Genomic DNA, 25,712 nt, shown 5'->3' with positions numbered 1-25,712 from the left:
AATCTCTCTCTGTCTCTCTCCTCTCTGTCTCTCTCCCTCTCTGTCTCTCTCTCTCTCTCTCCTCTCTCTCTCTCTCTCTCCTCTATCTCTCTCTCTCTCCCCTCTGTCTCTCACCTCTCTCTCTCTCTCCTCTGTCTCTCTCTCTCCTCTCTCTGTCTCTCTCTCTTCTCCTCCTCCTCCTCCTCCTCTAGAAGTGACTGCTATCATCTAATCTCTCCTCTCGTCCTCTGTGTTGTAGATGTGACTGCTATCATCTTTGTGGTTGCCAGCAGCAGCTACAACATGGTCATAAGGGAGGACAACAACACCAACAGGCTACGGGAAGCCCTGGATCTCTTCCGCAGTATCTGGAATAACAGGTCTGTTTTTGTCGTAAAACAACAACTCACTAGAGCGAACATTCCCATTTAAGCCACCATTTTGTGATTGGGGTGGACCTGACCAATGGTCATATTAAGTGTAAAAGGAGGTGGTTTTGGACTCTGTGTGTGTTGTTTCTATGGTGTACAAGATTTTCCACCTTCTGATATAACAGTAAGAACAAAACTTCAACCATGCAGAATGATTTAGAATCTACAGAATAACAGAACTAGACTGTTGATTTTGCCTGTAAGTCTAACACAGTTAAATCTTTAGGCTCGAGTTATAATACAGTGGCTTGCTAAAGTATTCACCCCCCCCCCCCCCCTTGGCATATTTCCTATTTTGTTGCCTTACAACCTGAAATTAAAATGGATGATTTTTTTTAGGAGGGTTTGTATCATTTCATTTACACAACATGCCTACCACTTTGAAGATGCAAAATATTTTTTATTGTGAAACAAACAAGAAATAAGACACAAAAAAAACTGGAGATCTTGAGCGTGCATAACGATTCACCCCTCCAGCTCCTTCAGGGTTATCTTTGGTCTCTTTGTTGCCTCTCTGATTAATGCCCTCTTTGCCTGGTCCGTGAGTTTTGGTGGGCGGCCCTCTCTTGGCAGGTTTGTTGTGGTGCCATATTCTTTCAATTTTTTAATAACGGATTTAATGCTCCGAGCGATGTTCAAAGTTTCTGATATTTTTTTTATAATAAAACCCTGATCTGTACTTCTCCACAACTTTGTTCCTGGCCTGTTTGGAGAGCTCCTTGGTCTTCATGGTGCCGCTTGCTTGGTGGTGCCCCTTGCTTAGTGGTGTTGCAGACTCTGGGGCCTTTCAGAACAGGTGTATATATACTGAGATCATGTGACAGATTATGTGACACTTAGATTGCACACAGGTGGACTTTATTTAACTAATTATGTGACTTCTGAAGGTAATTGGTTGCACCAGATCTTATTTAGGGGCTTCATAGCAAAGGGGGTGAATACATATGCACGCACCACTTTTCATTAAAAATAAAAATCATTTCACTTCACCAATTTTGACTATTTTGTTTATGTCCATTACATGAAATTCAAATAAAAATCTATTTAAATTACAGGTTGTAATGCAACAAAATAGGAAAAAACACCAAAGGGGGGTTTGAATACTTTTGCAAAGTACTATATATAGTAATATATGCTGTTTATCAGACACTTTCATCCAAGGTGACTCAGTTGTACATGCGTTTGTCACGTATGGATGGTTCCAGGAATTAAAGCCACTATCCTGGCATTGTGTGTGCCGTGATCCACCATACTGTATTCTGATGCCGTTTTGTGTGTTTTATTTCCAGGTGGTTACGCACCATATCGGTTATACTGTTTCTGAACAAGCAGGACATGTTGGCTGAGAAAGTATTAGCTGGAAAATCCAAAATTGAAGACTACTTCCCTGAATATGCTCGCTACACCATACCACATGAAGGTAGGCAGCTCATCACCCCAGACCACACCATCCCACACTACAGTACTACACCATACCACATGAAGGTAGGCAGCTCACCACCCCAGACCACACCATCCCATCCCACACTACAGTACTACACCATACCACATGAAGGTAGGCAGCTCATCACCCCAGACCACACCATCCCATCCCACACTACAGTACTACACCATACCACATGAAGGTAGGCAGCTCATCACCCCAGACCACACCATCCCACACCATCCCACACTACAGTACTACACCATACCAAATGAAGGTAGGCAGCTCACCACCCCAGACCACACCATCCCACACTACAGTACTACACCATACCACATGAAGGTAGGCAGCTCATCACCCCAGACCACACCATCCCACACTACAGTACTACACCATACCACATGAAGGTAGGCAGCTCATCACCCCACACCACACCATCCCACACCATCCCACACCATCCCACACTACAGTACTACACCATACCACATGAAGGTAGGCAGCTCACCACCCCAGACCACACCATCCCACACCATCCCACACCATCCCACACTACAGTACTACACCATACCACATGAAGGTAGGCAGCTCACCACCCCAGACCACACCATCCCACACCACACCATCCCACACTACAGTACTACACCATACCAAATGAAGGTAGGCAGCTCATCACCCCACACCACACCATCCCAGACCACACCATCCCACATTACAGTACTACACCATACCAAATGAAGGTAGGCAGCTCATCACCCCAGACCACACCATCCCACACTACAGTACTACACCATACCAAATGAAGGTAGGCAGCTCATCACCCCACACCACACCATCCCACACCATCCCACACCACACCATCCCACACCACACCATCCCACACCACACCATCCCACACTACAGTACTACACCATACCACATGAAGGTAGGCAGCTCATCACCCCACACCACACCATCCCACACCATCCCACACCACACCATCCCACACCACACCATCCCACACCACACCATCCCACACTACAGTACTACACCATACCACATGAAGGTAGGCAGCTCATCACCCCACACCACACCATCCCACACTACAGTACTACACCATACCACATGAAGGTAGGCAGCTCACCACCCCAGACCACACCATCCCACACCACACCATCCCACACTACAGTACTACACCATACCAAATGAAGGTAGGCAGCTCACCACCCCACACCACACCATCCCACACTACAGTACTACACCATACCAGATGAAGGTAGGCAGCTCATCACCCCAGACCACACCATCCCACACCATCCCACACCACACCATCCCACACCACACCATCCCACACCACACCATCCCACACTACAGTACTACACCATACCAAATGAAGGTAGGCAGCTCACCACACCATCCCACACCATCCCACACCATCCCACACCACACCATCCCACACCACACCATCCCACACTACAGTACTACACCATACCAAATGAAGGTAGGCAGCTCATCACCCCAGACCACACCATCCCAGACCACACCATCCCACACTACAGTACTACACCATACCAAATGAAGGTAGGCAGCTCATCACCCCAGACCACACCATCCCACACTACAGTACTACACCATACCAAATGAAGGTAGGCAGCACATCACCCCAGACCACACCATCCCACACTACAGTACTACACCATACCAAATGAAGGTAGGCAGCTCATCACCCCAGACCATACCATCCCACACTACAGTACTACACCATACCAAATGAAGGTAGGCAGCTCACCACCCCAGACCACACCATCCCACACCACACCATCCCACACTACAGTACTACACCATACCAGATAAAGGTATGCAGCCTACTGCAGTACTACACCATACCAAATGAAGGTAGGCAGCTCACCACCCCAGACCACACCATCCCACACCACACCATCCCACACTACAGTACTACACCATACCAGATAAAGGTATGCAGCCTACTGCAGTACTACACCATACCAAATGAAGGTAGGCAGCTCATCACCCCAGACCACACCATCCCACACCACACCATCCCACACTACAGTACTACACCATACCAAATGAAGGTAGGCAGCTCATCACCCCAGACCACACCATCCCACACCACACCATCCCACATTACAGTACTACACCATACCAAATGAAGGTAGGCAGCTCACCACCCCAGACCACACCATCCCACACTACAGTACTACACCATACCAAATGAAGGTAGGCAGCTCATCACCCCAGACCACACCATCTCACATTACAGTACTACACCATACCAAATGAAGGTAGGCAGCTCATCACCCCAGACCACACCATCCCACATTACAGTACTACACCATACCAAATGAAGGTAGGCAGCTCACCACCCCAGACCACACCATCCCACATTACAGTACTACACCATACCAAATGAAGGTAGGCAGCTCATCACCCCAGACCACACCATCTCACATTACAGTACTACACCATACCAAATGAAGGTAGGCAGCTCATCACCCCAGACCACACCATCCCACATTACAGTACTACACCATACCAAATGAAGGTAGGCAGCTCATCACCCCAGACCACACCATCCCACACTACAGTACTACACCATACCAAATGAAGGTAGGCAGCTCACCACCCCACACCACACCATCCCACACTACAGGACTACACCATACCAAATGAAGGTAGGCAGCTCACCACCCCACACCACACCATCCCACACTACAGTACTACACCATACCAGATAAAGGTAGGCAGCTCACCACCCCACACCACACCATCCCACACTACAGTACTACACCATACCAAATGAAGGTAGGCAGCTCACCACCCCACACCACACCATCCTACACTACAGTACTACACCATACCAGATGAAGGTAGGCAGCTCACCACCCCACACCACACCATCCCACACTACAGTACTACACCATACCAGATAAAGGTATGCAGCCTACTGCAGTACTACACCATACCAGATAAAGGTAGGCAGCCTACTGCAGTACTACACCATACCAGATAAAGGTATGCACTGCACTGCACATAGAGTGCTGGTGAAACCAGGAGAGTGCTGGTGAAACCAGGAGAGTGCTGGTGAAACCAGGAGAGAGTGCTGGTGAAATTAATGAAGTGTTCTTCAAGACCCCCAGTACCACACAAAGCAGACACCCTTCACAACATCTGTGTGCTACTGATCCCTGTGTTCCTATCGAAACTGAACATTGTTACTGTAATACTGTCGCTCTTTAGGCAGTTGAAACTGTACTGTTTCTGTCTGTCACTGTTTTACAGCAACTCTGTCTCTGTTTTACAGCAACTCTGTCTCTGTTTTACAGCAACTCTGTCTCTGTTCTACAGCAACTCTGTCTCTGTTTTACAGCAACTCTGTCTCTGTTTTACAGCACCTCTGTCTCTGTTCTACAGCAACTCTGTCTGTTTTACAGCGACTCTCTCTGTTTTACAGCAACTCCCTCTGTTTTACAGCAACTCTGTCTCTGTTTTACAGCGACTCTGTCTCTGTTCTACAGCAACTCTGTCTCTGTTCTACAGCAACTCTGTCTGTTTTACAGCGACTCTCTCTGTTTTACAGCAACTCCCTCTGTTTTACAGCAACTCTGTCTCTGTTTTACAGCGACTCCTGAACCTGGTGAAGACCCAAAAGTAACAAGAGCTAAGTTTTTCATCCGAGACGAGTTCCTGGTAAATATTCAATATCACTATTGAAATGTCTGTTTTAAAGCTACAGTCTGGGATTTGAATAACCACAACATGGCTACCAGTTTTATTTAAACTGTCCTAACATTAATGTAACAATACACAGACTTTAGCTTTTTTAAATAGCTGTTTTTAATACTTGGACTCTTGTGGATAACCCTAATCTAACTTGCTCGTCCTCAGAGGATCAGCACAGCCAGCGGAGATGGTAGACACTACTGCTACCCACACTTCACCTGTGCTGTGGACACGGAGAACATCAGGAGAGTCTTTAACGACTGTCGAGATATCATTCAGAGGATGCATCTGAGGCAGTACGAACTCTTGTGAAGGGATGGACACAGACACACACACACACACAGTACAGACACAAACACACACACACACACACACACACACACACACAGTACAGCTCCATCAAGCCTTCTGGGATTTTATTCATCCATTCTGCATCCTCAACCCCAAAACTGACCCGATCCCGCCCCTCTATGAAGTACTACTGAAGTCTGGCATCATATTTTTCCTCTTTTTTTGAAAAATGTGTTCTTTTGTTGGAGACTGTTTCATCCCTTCCTTTTCACTGATATTAAGGAAGGAAGGAAGGAAGGAAGGAAGGAAGGAAGGAAGGAAGGAAGGAAGGAAGGAAGGAAGGAAGGAAGGAAGGAAGGAAGGGAAACAAATAACTTTTTGGGTGTTTTTCTTTTTCTCTCTTGAATGCCTTGATTTGATTTGTAACATTCCACTAAGCCTGAGGCTAACTCCTCCTCCTTCTCACATTCTGTTCTGTCATTGGACCTGGACTGGACTGGACTGGACTGGGTAGCTGTTTGGACGCAATGTGAGAACAGGACCTCAGTTTAGAGGCAGGTGTCACCTGCAAGTTGGAGCTGGCATCACCCCCCCCCCCCCCCCCCAATCAGAGCGAGCCTTCTCCTCTCCTCTCTGACATGACAGACAACTTTGATGATGATAGAGAGGGAGGAGGACGAGACGGACGATGAAGACAAAGAGAGACTTTTGTATCAGGTTGCTTAATACCTTATTTTTCTGAGGAAGTATAAAACACAATGTAGCATCAACATATTTCTAACTCTGTTATACACTGTATAGTGTTTTGAGTTGCAGGTGGACTAAAGGATTGCAGGGGATGGAGAGACTCTGGCTTCCTGTTGTGTGAGACCTTGAAGGACTGATACAGAGAGAAAGGAGAGAGGGGGGGGGGGGACAAGTGTGAGCCAGAAAGGAAAAGAATGAAGGACTCACTGAAGAAAGGAAAGGGGACTGAACTCTGCACCTTAACCTCTGTCGCTGCTTTCTGCCTCGCGATGATCTCGCCCTTAAAGGAACAACTAACACACTGACTAATCTGTCAAAAACCATCCTTTCTACAGTTGAAGTTGGAAGTTTACATACACCTTAGCCAAACACATTTAAACTCAGTTTTTCACAATTCTTGACATTTAATTCTAGTAAAAATTCCCTGTCTTAGGTCAGTTAGGTCAGAATGTGAAATGTCAGAAAAGTAGAGAGAATTATTTATTTCAGCTTTTATTTCTTTCATCACATTCCCAGTGGGTCAGAAGTTTACATACACTCAATTAGTATTTGGTAGCATTGCCTTTAAATTGTTTAACTTGGGTCAAACGTTTCAGGTAGCCTTCCACAAGCTTCCCACAATAAGTTGGGTGAATTTTGGCCCATTCCTCCTGACAGAGCTGGTGTAACTGAGTCAGGTTTGTAGGCCTCCTTGCTTGCACTCACTTGTTCAGTTCTGCCCACAATATTTCTATAGGCTTGAGGTCAGGGCTTTGTGATGGTCACTCCAATACCTTGACTTTGTTGTCCTTAAGCCATTTTGCCACAACTTTGTAAGTATGCTTGGGGTCAATGTCCATTTGGAAGACCCATTTGCGACCAAGCTTTAACTTCCTGACTGATATCTTGAGATGTTGCTTCAATATTTCCACATAATTTTCCCCCCTCATGCCATCTATTTTGTGAAGTGCACCAGTCCCTCCTGCAGCAAAGCACCCCCACAACATGATGCTGCCACCCCCGTGCTTCACGGTTGGGATGGTGTTCTTCGGCTTGCAAGCATCCCCCTTTTTCCTCCAAACATAACGATGGTCATTATGGCCAAACAGTTATATTTTTGTTTCATCAGACAAGAGGACATTTCTCCACAAAGTACGATCTTTGTCCCCATGTGCAGTTGCAAACCGTAGTCTGGCTTTTTTTTATGGTGGTTTTGGAGCAGTGGCTTCTTCCTTGCTGAGCGGCCTTTCAGGTTACAGTGGGGGGGGAAAGTATTTGATCCCCGCTGATTTTGTACGTTTGCCCACTTACAAAGAAATGATCAGTCTATAATTTTAATAGTATGTTTATTTGAACAGTGAGACAGAATATCAACAAAAAAATCCAGAAAAACGCATGTCAAAAATGTTATAAAATTATTTGCATTTTAATGAGGGAAATAAGTATTTGACCCCTCTGCAAAACATGACTTAGTACTTGGTGGCAAAACCCTTGTTGGCAATCACAGAGGTCAGATGTTTCTTGTAGTTTGCCACCAGGTTTGCACACATCTCAGGAGGGATTTTGTCCCACTCCTCTTTGCAGATCTTCTCCAAGTCATTAAGGTTTCGAGGCTGACGTTTGGCAACTCGAACCTTCAGCTCCCTCCACAGATTTTCTATAGGATTAAGGTCTGGAGACTGGCTAGGCCACTCCAGGACCTTAATGTGCTTCTTCTTGAGCCACTCCTTTGTTGCCTTGGCCATGTGTTTTGGGTCATTGTTATGCTGGAATACCCATCCACGACCCATTTTCAATGCCCTGGCTGAGGGAAGGAGGTTCTCACCCAAGATTTGACGGTACATGGCCCCATCCATCGTCCCTTTGATGCGGTGAAGTTGTCCTGTCCCCTTAGCAGAAAAACACCCCCAAAGCATAATGTTTCCACCTCCATGTTTGACGGTGGAGATGGTGTTCTTGGGGTCATAGGCAGCATTCCTCCTCCTCCAAACACGGCGAGTTGAGTTGATGCCAAAGAGCTCCATTTTGGTCTCATCTGACCACAACACTTTCACCCAATTGTCCTCTGAATCATTCAGATGTTCATTGGCAAACTTCAGACGGGCATGTATATGTATTCTTGAGCAGGGGGACCTTGCAGGCGCTGCAGGATTACAGTCCTTCACGGCGTAGTGTGTTACCAATTGTTTTCTTGGTGACTATGGTCCCAGCTCCCTTGAGATCATTGACAAGATCCTCCCATGTAGTTCTGGGCTGATTCCTCACCGTTCTCATGATCATTGCAACTCCACGAGGTGAGATCTTGCATGTAGCCCCAGGCCGAGGGATATTGACAGTTCTTTGTGTTTCTTCCATTTGCGAATAATCGCACCAAATGTTGTCACCTTCTCACCAAGCTGCTTGGTGATGGTCTTGTAGCCCATTCCAGCCTTGTGTAGGTCTATAATCTGACATCCTTGGAGAGCTCTTTGGTCTTGGCCATGGTGGAGAGTTTGGAATCTGATTGATTGATTGCTTCTGTGGACAGGTGTCTTTTATACAGGTAACAAACTGAGATTAGGAGCACTCCCTTTAAGAGTGTGCTCCTAATCTCAGCTCGTTACCTGTATAAAAGACACCTGGGAGCCAGAAATCTTTCTGATTGAGAGGGGGTCAAATACTTATTTCCCTCATTAAAATGCAAATCAATTTATAACATTTTTGACATGCGTTTTTCTGGATTTTCTTGTTATTCTGTCTCTCACTGTTCAAATAAACCTACCATTAAAATTATAGACTGATCCTTTCTTTGTTAGTGGGCAAACATACAAAATCAGCAGGGGATCAAATACTTCCCCCCCCACTGTATGTCGATATAGGACTCGTTGGGATTGATATGCACTTTTTGCATCAAAGTATGTTAATCTCTAGGAGACAGAACGCGTCTCCTTCCTGAGCGGTGTGATGGCTGCGTGGTCCCATGATGTTTATACTTGCGTACTATTGTTTGTACAGATGAACGTGATACCTTCAGGCATTTGGAAATTGCTCCCAAGGATGAACCAGACTGGGGCGGCAGGGTAGCCTAGTGGTTAGAGTGTTGGACTTGTAACCGAAAGGTTGCAAGTTCGAATCCCCGAGCTGAAAAGGTACAAATCTGTCGTTCTGCCCCCTGAACAAGGCAGTTAACCCACTGTTCCTAGGCTGTCATTGAAAATAAGAATTTGTTCTTAACTGACCTGCCTAGTTAAATAAAGGTAAAACATTTTTTTTAAAGACTTGTGGAGGTCTACAATTTTTTTTGAGGTCTTGGCTGAGTTCTTTTGATTTTCCCATGATGTCAAGCAAAGAGGCACTGAGTTTGAAGATAGGCCTTGAAATACATCCACAGGTACACCTCCAATTGACTCAAAAGATTTCAATTAGCCTATCAGAAGCTTCTAAAGCCATGACATAATTTTCTGGAATTTTCCAAGTTGTTTAAAGGCACAGTCAACTTAGTGTATGTAAACTTCTGACCCACTGGAATTGTGATACAGTGAATTATAAGTGAAATAATCTGTCTGTAAACAATTGTTTTAAAAATTACTTGTGTCATGCACAAAGTAGATGTCCTAACCGACTTGCCAAAACTATGATTTGTTAACAAGAAATGTGTGGAGTGGTTGAAAAACAAGTTTTAATGACTCTGACCTAAGTGTATGTAAACTTCCGACTTCAACTGTATTTTCTATGACAGAGGGGGGGACACATCTATGATGGGGGGACACTTCTTCTATGACAGAGGGGGGGACACATCTATGATGGGGGGACACTTCTTCTATGACAGAGGGGGGGGACACATCTATGATGGGGGGACACTTCTTCTATGACAGAGGGGGGGACACATCTATGATGGGGGGACACTTCTTCTATGACAGAGGGGGGGACACATCTATGATGGGGGGACACTTCTTCTATGACAGAGGAGGGGACATCTTTGACAGATGGGGCGAGGGGACATTTCTTCTATGACAGAGGAGGGGGACATCTTTGACAGATGGGGCGAGGGGACATTTCTTCTATGACAGATGAGGGGGAAGGGTCAAGAGAGAAAATGTAGTCATTATTGTTTGTTTCTTAAAATACTTGTACTGAACTGAACAAGGCTTCTTGATTTATCCTGTACAGATTGTAAAATGTAATATTATTTTGTACAACTACTTTATTGAAAGAAAAACAAATCTACTTGTAGATCTTTGTGCCTTGATTATGGCTGTACCTGTACATTTGAGCTGGGATGTAAGTATGTTTTCTGACCCTTTGACCTGCGCTCTACACCTTGATGTCAACAACCCCCCCCCCCTCTCTCTCTTACAACACACGCAGCGGTGACGGAGCAGACTGATGACGTGACTCTCTGACTGCGGTGTTTTAGAGACTTTCTCTTTTACAGGGTTTTCTGCTTTATAATAAGAATAGAAGGAAATGCTGTTTAGTAAAAACAAACAAACAAAAACAATAGGGATACAAATCCTATTACCTGTATACATTATGCAAATGAACCACTGACCTGCGACGATGAAGATGAGATGTTGCAGCGAATGAACGCCATGGCTGCGTCACAGATCACAGCCTAATCCCTATACAGTGCACTACTTTTGACCAGGGCCCATAGGACTCTAAAGTAGTACCTTATATGGGAAATAGGCTGCCATATGGGACTCAAACCATGCCCCCGACACACACACACACACAGTTTTTCTCCTTTTTTAAAATGTTTTAATTTCACAGCTTTTAAAGAGAGTTAAAAAAATAACATTGGCAATTCATTGAAAGTGTCCAACATTGCAACCTGGTGTTGTTTTTTTGAATAGGATCCAACTCTTTTTCAATATGATGAAGTATGTAGTATGTAGTATGTTTGAGAATCTGTACGTGTATCATGTCTGTGAGTGCGCGTGTGAGAAAGATAGACTCACAGAGTCACATTGTGTGTGATGATGATGATGATGATGATGATGACGGAAGAGAGCGTGTGTATGTACCTAAGTTGTTACCTTTTATAAATGTATGTACATGTAAATTTATAGGTCTATATAAATATATATGTACAAAGTATACATGTTTAATGATGTGTGTCAGAGAGAGTCAGTGTGTGTGTGTGTGTGAGTCAGTCAGAGAGTGCGAGTCAGAGAGAGAGTGCGAGTCAGAGAGAGAGTGCGAGTCAGAGAGAGAGTGCGAGTCAGAGAGAGAGTGCGAGTCAGAGAGAGTGCGAGAGCGCGAGTCAGAGAGAGCGCGAGTCAGAGAGAGCGCGAGTCAAGAGAGAGCGCGAGTCAGAGAGCGCGAGTCAGAGAGAGAGTGCGAGTCAAGAGAGAGTGCGAGTCAGAGAGAGTGCGAGTCAGAGAGAGTGCGAGTCAGAGAGAGAGTGCGAGTCAAGAGAGAGTGAGAGTCAGAGAGAGAGCGCGAGTCAGAGGGAGAGCGCGAGTCAGAGGGAGAGCGCGAGTCAGAGGGAGAGCGCGAGTCAGAGGGAGAGCGAGTCAGAGAGAGAGTGCGAGTCAGAGAGAGAGTGCGAGTCAGAGAGAGAGTGCGAGTCAGAGAGAGAGTGCGAGTCAAGAGAGAGTGCGAGTCAAGAGAGAGTGCGAGTCAGAGAGAGAGTGCGAGTCAGAGAGAGACGGAGAGGAGAGTGAGGAGAGAGTGTGAGAGAGAGTGAGGAGAGAGTGTGAGAGGAGAGTGAGGAGAGAGTGTGAGAGAGAGTGAGGAGAGAGTGTGAGAGAGAGTGAGGAGAGAGAGTGCGTGTCAGAGAGAGACAGAGAGGAGAGTGAGGAGAGAGTGTGAGAGAGAGTGAGGAGAGAGTGTGGGTGTTATGCCTCCCGATGCAGTGCACCAAGAGGAACCAGTGCATTACCCATACCGATGCAGTGCACCAAGAGGAGTCAGAGAGAGAGCGCGAGTCAGAGCGAGAGCGCGAGTCAGAGGGAGAGCGAGTCAGAGGGAGTGCGAGTCAGAGAGAGAGTGCGAGTCAGAGAGAGAGTGCGAGTCAGAGAGAGAGTGCGAGTCAGAGAGAGACCGAGAGAGACGGAGAGGAGAGTGAGGAGAGAGTGTGAGAGAGAGTGAGGAGAGAGTGTGAGAGGAGAGTGAGGAGAGAGTGTGAGAGAGAGTGAGGAGAGAGAGTGCGTGTCAGAGAGAGACAGAGAGGAGAGTGAGGAGAGAGTGTGAGAGAGAGTGAGGAGAGAGTGTGGGTGTTATGCCTCCCGATGCAGTGCACCAAGAGGAACGTGAGGTCAACGGCCCACCAAGGGTTAACTAGGAAATGCCGTTTTTGCAAAAAACTGGTTGAATCAACGTGGTTTCCACATAATTTCAACCCATGATGACGAGGATGCAACAACGATGACAACTCAACGAAATGTACATCCAGATTACGGCTGTGCTAAGTGGGGACTGACTGGAGCTGTTGGTATGGTAACAACTACCTTCTAAGGCCCAGTTCACCTGTTGCTGGGGACGATCGGTGACTAAAATGTTTTATTTTTTTCTTTAAATAAGGAAGAGTCTCTATAGTGTCTAGTCTCTATAGTCTCTATAGTGTGTCTAGTCTCTATAGTCTCTATAGTGTGTCTAGTCTCTATAGTATCTATAGTGTGTCTAGTCTCTATAGTCTCTATAGTGTGTCAAGTCTCTATAGTGTCTCTATAGTGTGTCTAGTCTCTATAGTGTCTCTATAGTGTCTCTATAGTGTGTCTAGTCTCTATAGTCTCTATAGTGTCTCTATAGTGTGTCTAGTCTCTATAGTGTGTCTAGTGTCTATAGTGTGTCTAGTCTCTATAGTGTGTCTAGTCTCTATAGTGTCTATAGTCTCTATAGTGTCTATAGTCTCTATAGTGTGTCTAGTCTCTATAGTGTCTATAGTGTCTCTATAGTGTCTCTATAGTGTGTCTAGTCTCTATAGTGTGTCTAGTCTCTATAGTGTGTCTAGTCTCTATAGTGTCTATAGTGTGTCTAGTCTCTATAGTGTCTATAGTGTGTCTAGTCTCTATAGTCTCTATAGTGTGTCTAGTCTCTATAGTGTGTCTATAGTGTGTCTAGTCTCTATAGTGTCTATAGTGTTTCTAGTCTCTATAGTGTGTCTAGTCTCTATAGTGTGTCTAGTCTCTATATTGTCTATAGTGTGTCTAGTCTCTATAGTGTCTCTATAGTGTCTGTAGTGTCTCTATAGTGTGTCTAGTCTCTATAGTGTCTATAGTGTGTCTAGTCTCTATAGTGTCTATAGTGTTTCTAGTCTCTATAGTGTGTCTAGTCTCTATAGTGTCTATAGTGTGTCTAGTCTCTATAGTGACTATAGTGTGTCTAGTCTCTATAGTGACTATAGTGTGTCTAGTCTCTATAGTGTGTCTAGTCTCTATAGTGTCTATAGTGTGTCTAGTCTCTATAGTGTCTCTATAGTGTGTCTAGTCTCTATAGTGTGTCTATAGTGTGTCTAGTCTCTATAGTGTGTCTATAGTGTGTCTAGTCTCTATAGTGTCTCTGTAGTGTCTATAGTGTGTCTAGTCTCTATAGTGTGTCTATAGTGTGTCTAGTCTCTATAGTGTCTATAGTGTGTCTAGTCTCTATAGTGTGTCTATATTGTGTCTAGTCTCTATAGTGTCTCTAGTGTGTCTAGTGTGTCTAGTGTCTATAGTGTGTCTAGTCTCTATAGTGTCTATAGTGTTTCTAGTCTCTATAGTGTGTCTAGTCTCTATAGTGTGTCTAGTCTCTATAGTGTCTCTATAGTGTGTCTGGTCTCTATAGTGTCTATAGTGTGTCTAGTCTCTATAGTGTCTATAGTGTGTCTAGTCTCTATAGTGTGTCTAGTCTATAGTCTCTATAGTGTGTCTAGTCTCTATAGTGTGTCTAGTCTCTATAGTGTGTCTAGTCTCTATAGTGTGTCTAGTCTCTATAGTGTGTCTAGTCTCTATAGTCTCTATAGTGTGTCTAGTCTCTATAGTGTGTCTGGTCTCTATAGTGTCTCTATAGTGTGTCTAGTTTCTATAGTGTGTCTAGTCTCTATAGTGTCTATAGTGTGTCTAGTCTCTATAGTGTGTCTAGTCTCTATAGTGTGTCTAGTCTCTATAGTGTCTATAGTGAGTCTAGTCTCTATAGTGTCTCTATAGTGTGTCTAGTCTCTATAGTGTCTATAGTGTCTCTATAGTGTGTCTAGTCTCTATAGTGTGTCTAGTCTCTATAGTGTCTATAGTGTGTCTAGTCTCTATAGTCTCTATAGTGTCTCTATAGTGTCTGTAGTGTCTCTATAGTGTGTCTAGTCTCTATAGTGTCTATAGTGTGTCTAGTCTCTATAGTGTCTATAGTGTTTCTAGTCTCTATAGTGTGTCTAGTCTCTATAGTGTCTATAGTGTGTCTAGTCTCTATAGTGACTATAGTGTGTCTAGTCTCTATAGTGACTATAGTGTGTCTAGTCTCTATAGTGTGTCTAGTCTCTATAGTGTCTATAGTGTGTCTAGTCTCTATAGTGTCTCTATAGTGTGTCTAGTCTCTATAGTGTGTCTATAGTGTGTCTAGTCTCTATAGTGTCTATAGTGTGTCTAGTCTCTATAGTGTGTCTATAGTGTGTCTAGTCTCTATAGTGTCTCTGTAGTGTCTATAGTGTGTCTAGTCTCTATAGTGTGTCTATAGTGTGTCTAGTCTCTATAGTGTCTATAGTGTGTCTAGTCTCTATAGTGTGTCTATAGTGTGTCTAGTCTCTATAGTGTCTCTAGTGTGTCTAGTGTCTATAGTGTGTCTAGTCTCTATAGTGTCTATAGTGTTTCTAGTCTCTATAGTGTGTCTAGTCTCTATAGTGTCTCTATAGTGTGTCTGGTCTCTATAGTGTCTATAGTGTGTCTAGTCTCTATAGTGTGTCTAGTCTCTATAGTGTGTCTAGTCTATAGTCTCTATAGTGTGTCTAGTCTCTATAGTGTGTCTAGTCTCTATAGTCTCTATAGTGTGTCTAGTCTCCATAGTGTGTCTGGTCTCTGTAGTGTCTATAGTGTGTCTAGTCTCTATAGTGTGTCTATAGTGTGTCTAGTCTCTATAGTGTCTATAGTGTGTCTAGTCTCTATAGTGTGTCTATAGTGTGTCTAGTCTCTATAGTGTGTCTAGTCTCTATAGTGTCTATAGTGAGTCTAGTCTCTATAGTGTCTATATAGTGTGTCTAGTCTCTATAGTGTCTATAGTGTCTCTATAGTGTGTCTAGTCTCTATAGTGTGTCTGGTCTCTATAGTGACTATAGTGTGTCTAGTCTCTATAGTGTGTCTAGTCTCTATAGTGTCTATAGTGTGTCTAGTCTCTATAGTGTGTCTAGTCTCTATAGTGTCTCTATAGTGTGTCTAGTCTCTATAGTGTGTCTATTCTCTGTAGTGTCTATAGTGTGTCTAGTCTCTATAGTGTGTCTAGTCTCTATAGTGTCTATAGTGAGTCTAGTCTCTATAGTGTCTCTATAGTGTGTCTAGTCTCTATAGTGTCTATAGTGTCTCTATAGTGTGTCTGGTCTCTATAGTGACTATAGTGTGTCTAGTCTCTATAGTGTGTCTAGTCTCTATAGTGTCTATAGTGTGTCTAGTCTCTATAGTGTGTCTAGTCTCTATAGTGTCTCTATAGTGTGTCTAGTCTCTATAGTGTCTATAGTGTCTCTATAGTGTGTCTAGTCTCTATAGTGTCTCTATAGTGTGTCTAGTCTCTATAGTGTCTCTATAGTGTGTCTATTCTCTGTAGTGTCTATAGTGTGTCTAGTCTCTATAGTGTCTCTATAGTGTGTCTATAGTGTGTCTAGTCTCTATAGTGTCTATAGTGTCTATAGTGTGTCTAGTCTCTATAGTGTGTCTATAGTGTGTCTAGTCTCTATAGTGTGTCTAGTGTCTATAGTGAGTCTAGTCTCTATAGTCTCTATAGTGTGTCTAGTCTCTATAGTGTGTCTAGTCTCTATAGTGTGTCTAGTGTGTCTCTATAGTGTCTATAGTGTGTCTAGTCTCTATAGTGTGTCTAGTCTCTATAGTCTCTATAGTGTGTCTAGTCTCTATAGTGTCTATAGTGTGTCTAGTCTCTATAGTGTCTCTATAGTGTGTTTAGTCTCTATAGTATGTCTCTATAGTGTGTCTAGTCTCTATAGTCTCTATAGTGTGTCTAGTCTCTATAGTGTCTATAGTGTGTCTAGTCTCTATAGTGTCTCTATAGTGTGTCTAGTCTCTATAGTATGTCTCTAGTGTGTCTCTATAGTCTCTATAGTGTCTCTATAATGTGTCTAGTCTCTATAGTGTGTCTAGTCTCTATAGTGTCTCTATAGTGTCTCTATAGTGTGTCTAGTCTCTATAGTGTGTCTAGTCTCTATAGTGTGTCGCTATAGTGTGTCTAGTCTCTCTAGTCTCTATAGTGTGTCTAGTCTCTATAGTGTCTATAGTGTCTCTATAGTGTGTCTAGTCTCTATAGTGTGTCTAGTCTCTATAGTGTGTCTAGTCTCTATAGTGTCTATAGTGTCTCTATAGTGTCTATAGTTTCTATAGTGTCTCTATAGTGTCTATAGTGTCTCTATAGTGTCTATAGTGTCTCTATAGTGTCTATAGTGTCTATAGTGTCTCTATAGTGTCTAGTGTGTCTAGTCTCTATAGTGTCTCTATAGTGTCTATAGTGTGTCTAGTCTCTATAGTGTCTCTATAGTATCTATAGTGTCTATAGTGTCTCTGTAGTCTCTATAGTGTGTCTAGTCTCTATAGTGTCTCTATAGTGTGTCTAGTCTCTATAGTGTGTCTAGTCTCTATAGTGTGTCTAGTCTCTATAGTGTCTATAGTGTCTCTATAGTGTCTATAGTTTCTATAGTGTCTCTATAGTGTCTATAGTGTCTCTATAGTGTCTATAGTGTCTCTATAGTGTCTATAGTGTCTGTAGTGTCTATAGTGTCTCTATAGTGTCTAGTGTGTCTAGTCTCTATAGTGTCTCTATAGTGTCTATAGTGTGTCTAGTCTCTATAGTGTCTCTATAGTATCTATAGTGTCTCTGTAGTCTCTATAGTGTGTCTAGTCTCTATAGTGTCTCTATAGTGTGTCTAGTCTCTATAGTGTCTCTATAGTGTGTCCAGTCTCTATAGTGTGTCTCTATAGTGTGTCTAGTCTCTATAGTGTGTCTAGTCTCTATAGTGTCTATAGTGTGTCTAGTCTCTATAGTGTCTCTATAGTGTCTATAGTGTCTCTATAGTGTGTCTAGTCTCTATAGTGTGTCTAGTCTCTATAGTCTCTATAGTGTGTCTAGTCTCCATAGTGTGTCTAGTCTCTATAGTGTGTCTATAGTGTGTCTAGTCTCTATAGTGTCTATAGTGTGTCTAGTCTCTATAGTGTGTCTATAGTGTGTCTAGTCTCTATAGTGTGTCTAGTCTCTATAGTGTGTCTAGGCTCTATAGTGTGTCTCTAGTGTGTCTAGTCTCTATAGTGTGTTTAGTCTCTATAGTGTCTATAGTGTGTCTAGTCTCTATAGTGTGTCTAGTCTCTATAGTGTCTCTATAGTGTCTCTATAGTGTGTCTAGTCTCTATAGTGTGTCTATAGTGTGTCTAGTGTCTATAGTGTCTATAGTGTGTCTAGTCTCTATAGTGTGTCTATAGTGTGTCTAGTCTCTATAATGTCTCTGTAGTGTCTATAGTGTGTCTAGTCTCTATAGTGTGTCTATAGTGTGTCTAGTCTCTATAGTGTCTATAGTGTGTCTAGTCTCTATAGTGTGTCTATAGTGTGTCTAGTCTCTATAGTGTGTCTAGTCTCTATAGTGTGTCTAGTCTCTAGTGTCTCTATAGTGTGTCTAGTCTCTATAGTGTGTCTAGTGTCTCTAGTGTCTCTAGTGTGTCTAGTCTCTATAGTGTGTCTAGTCTCTAGTGTCTATATAGTGTGTCTAGTCTCTAGTGTGTCTAGTGTCTCTAGTGTGTCTAGTCTCTATAGTGTCTCTATAGTGTGTATATAGTGTATACAGTGTCTCTATAGTGTCTCTATAGTGTGTCTAGTCTCTATAGTGTCTATAGTGTGTCTAGTCTCTATAGTGTCTCTATAGTGTCTCTATAGTGTCTATATAGTGTCTCTATAGTGTGTCTAGTCTCAATAGTGTCTCTCTAGTGTCTATATAGTGTCTATAGTGTCTATAGTGTGTCTATAGTGTCTATAGTGTGTCTATAGTGTCTATAGTGTGTCTAGCCTCTATAGTGTCTCTATAGTGTCTCTATAGTGTGTATATTGTCTATATAGTGTCTCTATAGTGTGTATAGTGTCTATATAGTGTCTCTATAGTGTCTATATAGTGTCTCTAGTGTCTCTATAGTGTCTATAGTGTCAATATAGTGTACTTAGGGTCTCTGTAGTGTATATAGTGTCTCTATAGTGTGCATATAGTGTTTCTGTATTGTGTTTTATAGTGTCTCTATAGTGTATATAGTGTCTCTATAGTGTCTCTATAGTGTCTCTATAGTGTCTCTATAGTGTGTCTATAGTTTCTATAGTGTCTATATAGTGTATATAGTGTCTCTATAGTTTCTATAGTGTCTATATAGTGTATATAGTGTCTCTATAGTGTCTCTATAGTTTCTATAGTGTCTATATAGTGTATATAGTGTCTCTATAGTTTCTATATAGTTTCTATAGTGTCTCTATAGTTTCTATAGTGTCTATATAGTGTATATAGTGTCTCTATATTGTCTATATAGTGTATATAGTGTCTCTATAGTTTCTATAGTGTCTATATAGTGTATATAGTGTCTCTATAGTGTCTATATAGTTTCTATATTGTCTCTATAGTTTCTATAGTGTCTATATAGTGTATATAGTGTCTCTATTGTGTATATTGTCTCTATTGTGTGTGTATATAGTGTCTATATATTGTCTCTCTAGTGTATATAGTGTATCTATAATGTGTATAGTATCTCTTTGGTGTATATAGTGTCTCTTTAGTGTATATAGTGTCTCTATAGTGTGTATGTAGTGTCTGTATAGTGTATGTAATGTATCTTTAGTGTGTATAGTGTCTCTGTAGTTTATATAGTGTCTCTGTAGTGTATATATAGTGTCTCTATAGAGTCTCTAGTGTCTCTATAGTGTGTATATAGTGTATGTAGTGTATCTATAATGTGTATAGTATCTCTTTGGTGTATATAATGTCTCTTTAGTGTATATAGTGTCTCTATAGTGTGTATATAGTGTATGTAGTGTCTGTATAGTGTATGTAATGTCTCTATAGTGTATATAGTGTCTCTATAGTGTGTGTGTAGTGTCTGTATAGTGTATGTAATGTTTCTGTAGTGTGTGTAGTGTCTCTGTAGTTTATATAGTGTCTCTGTAGTGTGTATATAGTGTCTATAGAGTCTGTAGTGTCTCTATAGTGTCTCTATAGGGTTCTAGTGTCTAGTGTCTCTATAGGGTTCTAGTGTCTATAGTGTCTCTATAGGGTTTCTAGTGTCTATAGTTTCTCTATAGGGGTTCTAGTGTCTATAGTGTCTCTATAGGGTTTCTAGTGTCTCTATAGGGTTCTAGTGTCTATAGTGTCTCTATAGGGTTTCTAGTGTCTATAGTGTCTCTATAGGGGTTCTAGTGTCTATAGTGTCTCTATAGGGGTTCTAGTGTCTATAGTGTCTCTATAGGGTTCTAGTGTCTATAGTGTCTCTATAGGGTTTCTAGTGTCTAGTGTCTCTATAGGGTTCTAGTGTCTATAGTGTCTCTATAGGGGTTCTAGTGTCTATAGTGTCTCTATAGGGTTCTAGTGTCTCTATAGGGTTCTAGTGTCTAGTGTCTCTATAGGGTTCTAGTGTCTATAGTCTCTCTATAGGGTTCTAGTGTCGCTATAGGGTTCTAGTGTCTATAGTCTCTCTATAGGGTTCTAGTGTCTATAGTGTCTCTATAGGGTTCTAGTGTCTATAGTGTCTCTATAGGGTTCTAGTGTCTCTATAGGGTTCTAGTGTCTATAGTGTCTCTATAGGGTTCTAGTGTCTCTATAGGGTTCTAGTGTCTATAGTCTCTCTATAGGGTTCTAGTGTCTATATTGTCTCTATAGGGTTCTAGTGTCTCTATAGGGTTCTAGTGTCTATAGTCTCTCTATAGGGTTCTAGTGTCTATAGTGTCTCTATAGGGTTCTAGTTTCTAGTGTCTCTATAGGGTTCTAGTGTCTATAGTGTCTCTATAGGGTTCTAGTGTCTATAGTGTCTCTATAGGGTTCTAGTGTCTCTATAGGGTTCTAGTGTCTCTATAGGGTTTCTATAGTGTCTCTATAGGGTTCTAGTGTCTCTATAGGGTTCTAGTGTCTATTGTGTCTCTATAGGGTTCTAGTGTCTATAGTGTCTCTATAGGGTTTCTAGTGTCTATTGTGTCTCTATAGGGTTTCTAGTGTCTCTATAGTGTCTCTATAGGGTTCTATTGTCTATAGTGTCTCTATAGGGTTCTAGTGTCTATAGTGTCTCTATAGGGTTCTAGTGTCTCTATAGGGTTCTAGTGTCTATAGTGTCTCTATAGGGTTCTATTGTCTATATTGTCTCTATAGGGGTTCTAGTGTCTATAGTGTCTCTATAGGGTTCTATTGTCTATATTGTCTCTATAGGGGTTCTAGTGTCTATAGTGTCTCTATAGGATTTCTAGTGTCTAGTGTCCCTATAGGGTTTCTATTAGAGGTCGACCGATTATGATTTTTCACCGCCGATACCGATTATTGGAGGGCCAGAAAAGCCGATACCGATTAATCGGCCGATTATTATTATGTTTTTTTGTGTGTGTGTATAATATGTATATATACACACATGTATATGTGTGTGTATATATATATATGTGTGTGTGTATATATATTTGTGTGTGTGTGTGTGTGTGTGTGTGTGTGTGTGTGTATATATATATATATATATATATACACACACACACACACACACACACACACACACACACACACACACAGCTCTGAAGTGACAACGATACTGAAGAGTGCTTAGGATACAAATACTCTCAACTGTTTGAATAATACAAATAGAGTTTAAGTTACCTGTGATGAATGCTGAAAACAAAAACTTTAATTTCTATATGCAGGAAATCCTATTTTAATAATGGGCAGGGTAAGAATTGACTACCGAAGAGCGAGTCATAATTCCCATGACACCTTCTAGCAAAATCTGAAAAGCGGTTCCTTCATTTATTCCATAGGATATTTTTAGATTAACTTAAAATAAGGTCTGTGTTTGGTTAAGGCTTACACCACCTTGCCAATTTTATAACTGTGTAGATATCCATAGGATATAACTCTGATCAATATAAGCGAAGATACATTTTTTTGTAGAGTGGATTTATGAAAATATGTTGACAAACGTTACCTAGTGAGATTTACATGGGTATCAAAACGCCGAGGCGGTTTAAGCACAAAACACAGACCTTATTTGAAGTAGATCAAGACATTCTCTATGGAAGACATGAATGGTAAAATAACGAAGGAACCCCTTTCAAGTTCAGCCGCAAGTTATTACAGGAATTATGACGCGTCGACTATTTCTCTCTAAACCATATCTTTGACTATTATGAGCCTGCTGCTGCCTACCACCGCTCAGTCAGACTGCTCTATCAAATATCAAATCATAGACTTAACTATAATATAATAAACCTTAGGTCATTAATATGGTCAAATCCGGAAACTATCATCTCGAAAACATTATTCTTTCAGTGACATGCGGAACCGTTCCGTATTTTATCTAACGGGTGGCATCCATAAGTCTAAATATTCCTGTTACATCGCACAACCTACAATGTTATTTCATAGTTCCGTACAATTCTGGAAAATTAGTTCGCAATTCGCCAGATTCTGTATACCCTGATTCTGCGTGCAACGAACGCAAGAGAACTGACACAATTTCACCTGGTTAATATTGCCTGCTAACCTGGATTTCTTTTAGCTAAATATGCAGGTTTAAAAATATATACTTCTGTGTATTGATTTTAAGTAAGGCATTGATGTTTATGGTTAGGTACACTCGTGCAACGATTGTGCTTTTTTTTCGCAAATGCGCTTTTGTTAAATCATCCCCCGTTTGGCGAAGTCTGCTGTCTTTGTTAGGAAGAAATAGTCTTCACAGTTCGCAACGAGCCAGGCGGGCCAAACTGCTGCATATACCCTGACTCTGTTTGCAAGAGAAGTGACACATTTTCCCTAGTTAAAAGAAATTCATGTTAGCAGGCAATATTAACTAAATATGCAGGTTTAATAATATATACTTGTGTATTGATTTTAAGAAAGACATTGATGTTTATGGTTAGGTACACGTCGGAGCAAAGACAGTCCTTTTTCGCGAATGCGCACCACATCGATTATATGCAAAGCAGGACAGGCTAGATAAACTAGTAATATCATCAACCATGTGTAGTTAACTAGTGATTATGATTGATTGATTGATTGATTGTTTTTTTATAAGATAAGTTTAATGCTAGCTAGCAACTTACCTTGGCAACGTAAAGCAGGTGGTTAGAGCGTTGGGCTAGTTAACGTAAGGTTGCATCCCCAAGCTGACAAGGTAAAAATCTGTCGTTCTGCCCCTGAACAAGGCAGTTAACCCACCGTTCCTAGGCCGTCATTGAAAATAAGAATGTGTTTTTTAACTGACTTGCCTAGTTAAATAAAGGTTTTTAAAAAAAATAATTTAATCGGCAAATCGGTGGCCAAAAATACCGATTGTTATGAAAACTTGAAATCGGCCCTAATTAATCGGCCATTCCGATTAATCGGTCGACCTCTAGTTTATATTGTCTATAGTCTCTCTATAGGGTTCTATTGTCTATAGTCTCTCTATAGGGTTCTAGTGTCTATAGTGTCTCTATAGGGTTCTAGTGTCTATAGTGTCTCTATAGGGTTCTAGTGTCTAGTGTCTCTATAGGGTTCTAGTGTCTAGTGTCTCTATAGGGTTCTTGTGTCTATAGTGTCTCTATAGGGTTCTAGTGTCTCTATAGGGGTTCTAGTGTCTCTATAGGGTTCTAGTGTCTAGTGTCTCTATAGGGTTCTAGTGTCTATAGTGTCTCTATAGGGTTCTAGTGTCTAGTGTCTCTATAGGGTTCTAGTGTCTATAGTGTCTCTATACGGTTTCTAGTGTCTATTGTGTCTCTGTAGGGTTCTAGTGTCTCTATAGGGTTCTAGTGTCTATAGTGTCTCTATAGGGGTTATAGTGTCTCTATAGGGTTCTAGTGTCTATAGTGTCTCTATAGGGTTCTAGTGTCTATAGTGTCTCTATAGGGTTTCTAGTGTCTAGTGTCTCTATAGGGTTTCTAGTGTCTATAGGGTTCTAGTGTCTAGTGTCTCTATAGGGTTCTAGTGTCTATAGTGTCTCTGTAGGGTTCTAGTGTCTAGTGTCTCTATAGGGTTCTAGTGTCTATAGTGTCTCTATAGGGTTCTAGTGTCTATTGTGTCTCTGTAGGGTTCTAGTGTCTAGTGTCTCTATAGGGTTATAGTGTTTATAGTGTCTCTATAGGGTTCTAGTGTCTATAGTGTCTCTATAGGGTTCTAGTGTCTAGTGTCTCTATAGTTTCTAGTGTCTAGTGTATCTATAGGGGTTCTAGTGTCTGTAGTGTCTCTATAGGGTTCTAGTGTCTAGTGTCTCTATAGGGTTCTAGTGTCTATAGTGTCTCTATAGGGTTCTAGTGTCTATAGTGTCTTTAAGGTCTCTATAGGGTTCTAGTGTCTGTAGTGTCTCTATAGGGTTCTAGTGTCTAGTGTCTCTATAGGGTTCTAGTGTCTATAGTGTCTTTAAGGTCTCTATAGGGTTCTAGTGTCTCTATAGGGTTCTAGTGTCTATAGTGTCTCTATAGGGTTCTAGTGTCTATAGTGTCTTTAAGGTCTCTATAGGGTTCTAGTGTCTCTATAGGGTTCTAGTGTCTATAGTGTCTCTATAGGGTTTCTAGTGTCTAGTGTCTCTATAGGGTTCTAGTGTCTATAGTGTCTCTATAGGGTTCTAGAGTCTATAGTGTCTCTATAGGGGTTCTAGTGTCTCTATAGGGTTCTAGTGTCTATAGTGTCTCTATAGGGTTCTAGTGTCTATAGTGTCTCTATAGGGTTCTAGTGTCTAGTGTCTCTATAGGGTTCTAGTGTCTATAGTGTCTCTAGGGTTTCTAGTGTATATAGTGTCTCTGTAGGGTTCTAGTGTCCTATAGTATCTCTATAGGGTTTCTAGTGTCTATAGTGTCTCTATAGGGTTCTAGTGTCTATAGTGTCTCTATAGGTGTTCTAGTGTCTATAGTGTCTCTATAGTGTCTCTCTATAGGGTTCTAGTGTCTATACTGTCTCTGTAGGGTTCTAGTGTCTATAGTGTCTCTATAGGGTTCTAGTGTCTATAGTGTCTCTATAGGGTTCTAGTGTCTATTGTGTCTCTATAGGGTTCTAGTGTCTATAGTGTCTCTGTAGGGTTTCTAGTGTCTATAGTGTCTCTATAGGGTTTCTAAGGTTTCTAGTGTCTATAGTGTCTCTATAGGGTTCTAGTGTCTATTGTGTCTCTATAGGGTTTCTAGTGTCTATAGTGTCTCTACAGGGTTCTAGTGTCTATAGTGTCTCTATAGGGTTCTAGTGTCTCTATAGGGGTTCTAGTGTCTATAGTGTCTCTATAGGGTTCTAGTGTCTATAGTGTCTCTATAGGGGTTCTAGTGTCTAGTGTCTCTATAGGGTTCTAGTGTCTCTATAGGGGTTCTAGTGTCTATAGTGTCTCTATAGGGTTCTAGTGTCTATAGTGTCTCTATAGGGTTCTAGTGTCTATAGTGTCTCTATAGGGTTCTAGTGTCTATTGTCTCTATAGTTTCTAGTGTCTAGTGTATCTATAGGGGTTCTAGTGTCTGTAGTGTCTCTATAGGGTTCTAGTGTCTAGTGTCTCTATAGGGTTCTAGTGTCTATAGTGTCTCTATAGGGTTCTAGTGTCTATAGTGTCTTTAAGGTCTCTATAGGGTTCTAGTGTCTGTAGTGTCTCTATAGGGTTCTAGTGTCTAGTGTCTCTATAGGGTTCTAGTGTCTATAGTGTCTTTAAGGTCTCTATAGGGTTCTAGTGTCTCTATAGGGTTCTAGTGTCTATAGTGTCTCTATAGGGTTCTAGTGTCTATAGTGTCTTTAAGGTCTCTATAGGGTTCTAGTGTCTCTATAGGGTTCTAGTGTCTATAGTGTCTCTATAGGGTTTCTAGTGTCTAGTGTCTCT

General features: G+C 41.8%; 1 protein-coding gene and 1 long non-coding RNA gene across 2 annotated transcripts in view; both read left to right on the top strand.

Annotated features, from left to right (window-relative positions):
* The window catches only part of LOC115170218 (guanine nucleotide-binding protein G(olf) subunit alpha), a gene marked incomplete in the record, with an annotated part of 102,178 nt that extends 95,422 nt beyond the window's left edge, over positions 1-6,756 (top strand). Inside the window, 4 exon segments of the mRNA XM_029726611.1 lie at positions 239-359; positions 1,700-1,830; positions 5,453-5,520; positions 5,719-6,756. Of these exon segments, the coding sequence (XP_029582471.1) occupies positions 239-359; positions 1,700-1,830; positions 5,453-5,520; positions 5,719-5,865 (467 nt within the window).
* LOC115170220 (uncharacterized) lies at positions 2,363-4,413 on the top strand. The gene is made up of 2 exons (XR_003870989.1): positions 2,363-3,205; positions 3,826-4,413. It is a non-coding gene; the product is annotated as an uncharacterized LOC115170220 (long non-coding RNA).
* Positions 6,757-25,712: the final 18,956 nt, after the last annotated feature.

The sequence above is a fragment of the Salmo trutta genome, chromosome 31 (genome assembly GCF_901001165.1).
Source record: "Salmo trutta chromosome 31, fSalTru1.1, whole genome shotgun sequence".
Classification (NCBI taxonomy): domain Eukaryota; kingdom Metazoa; phylum Chordata; class Actinopteri; order Salmoniformes; family Salmonidae; genus Salmo; species Salmo trutta.
The sequence above is the reverse complement of the archived record's forward strand: the minus strand, read 5'-3'. Positions and strand labels throughout refer to the sequence as shown.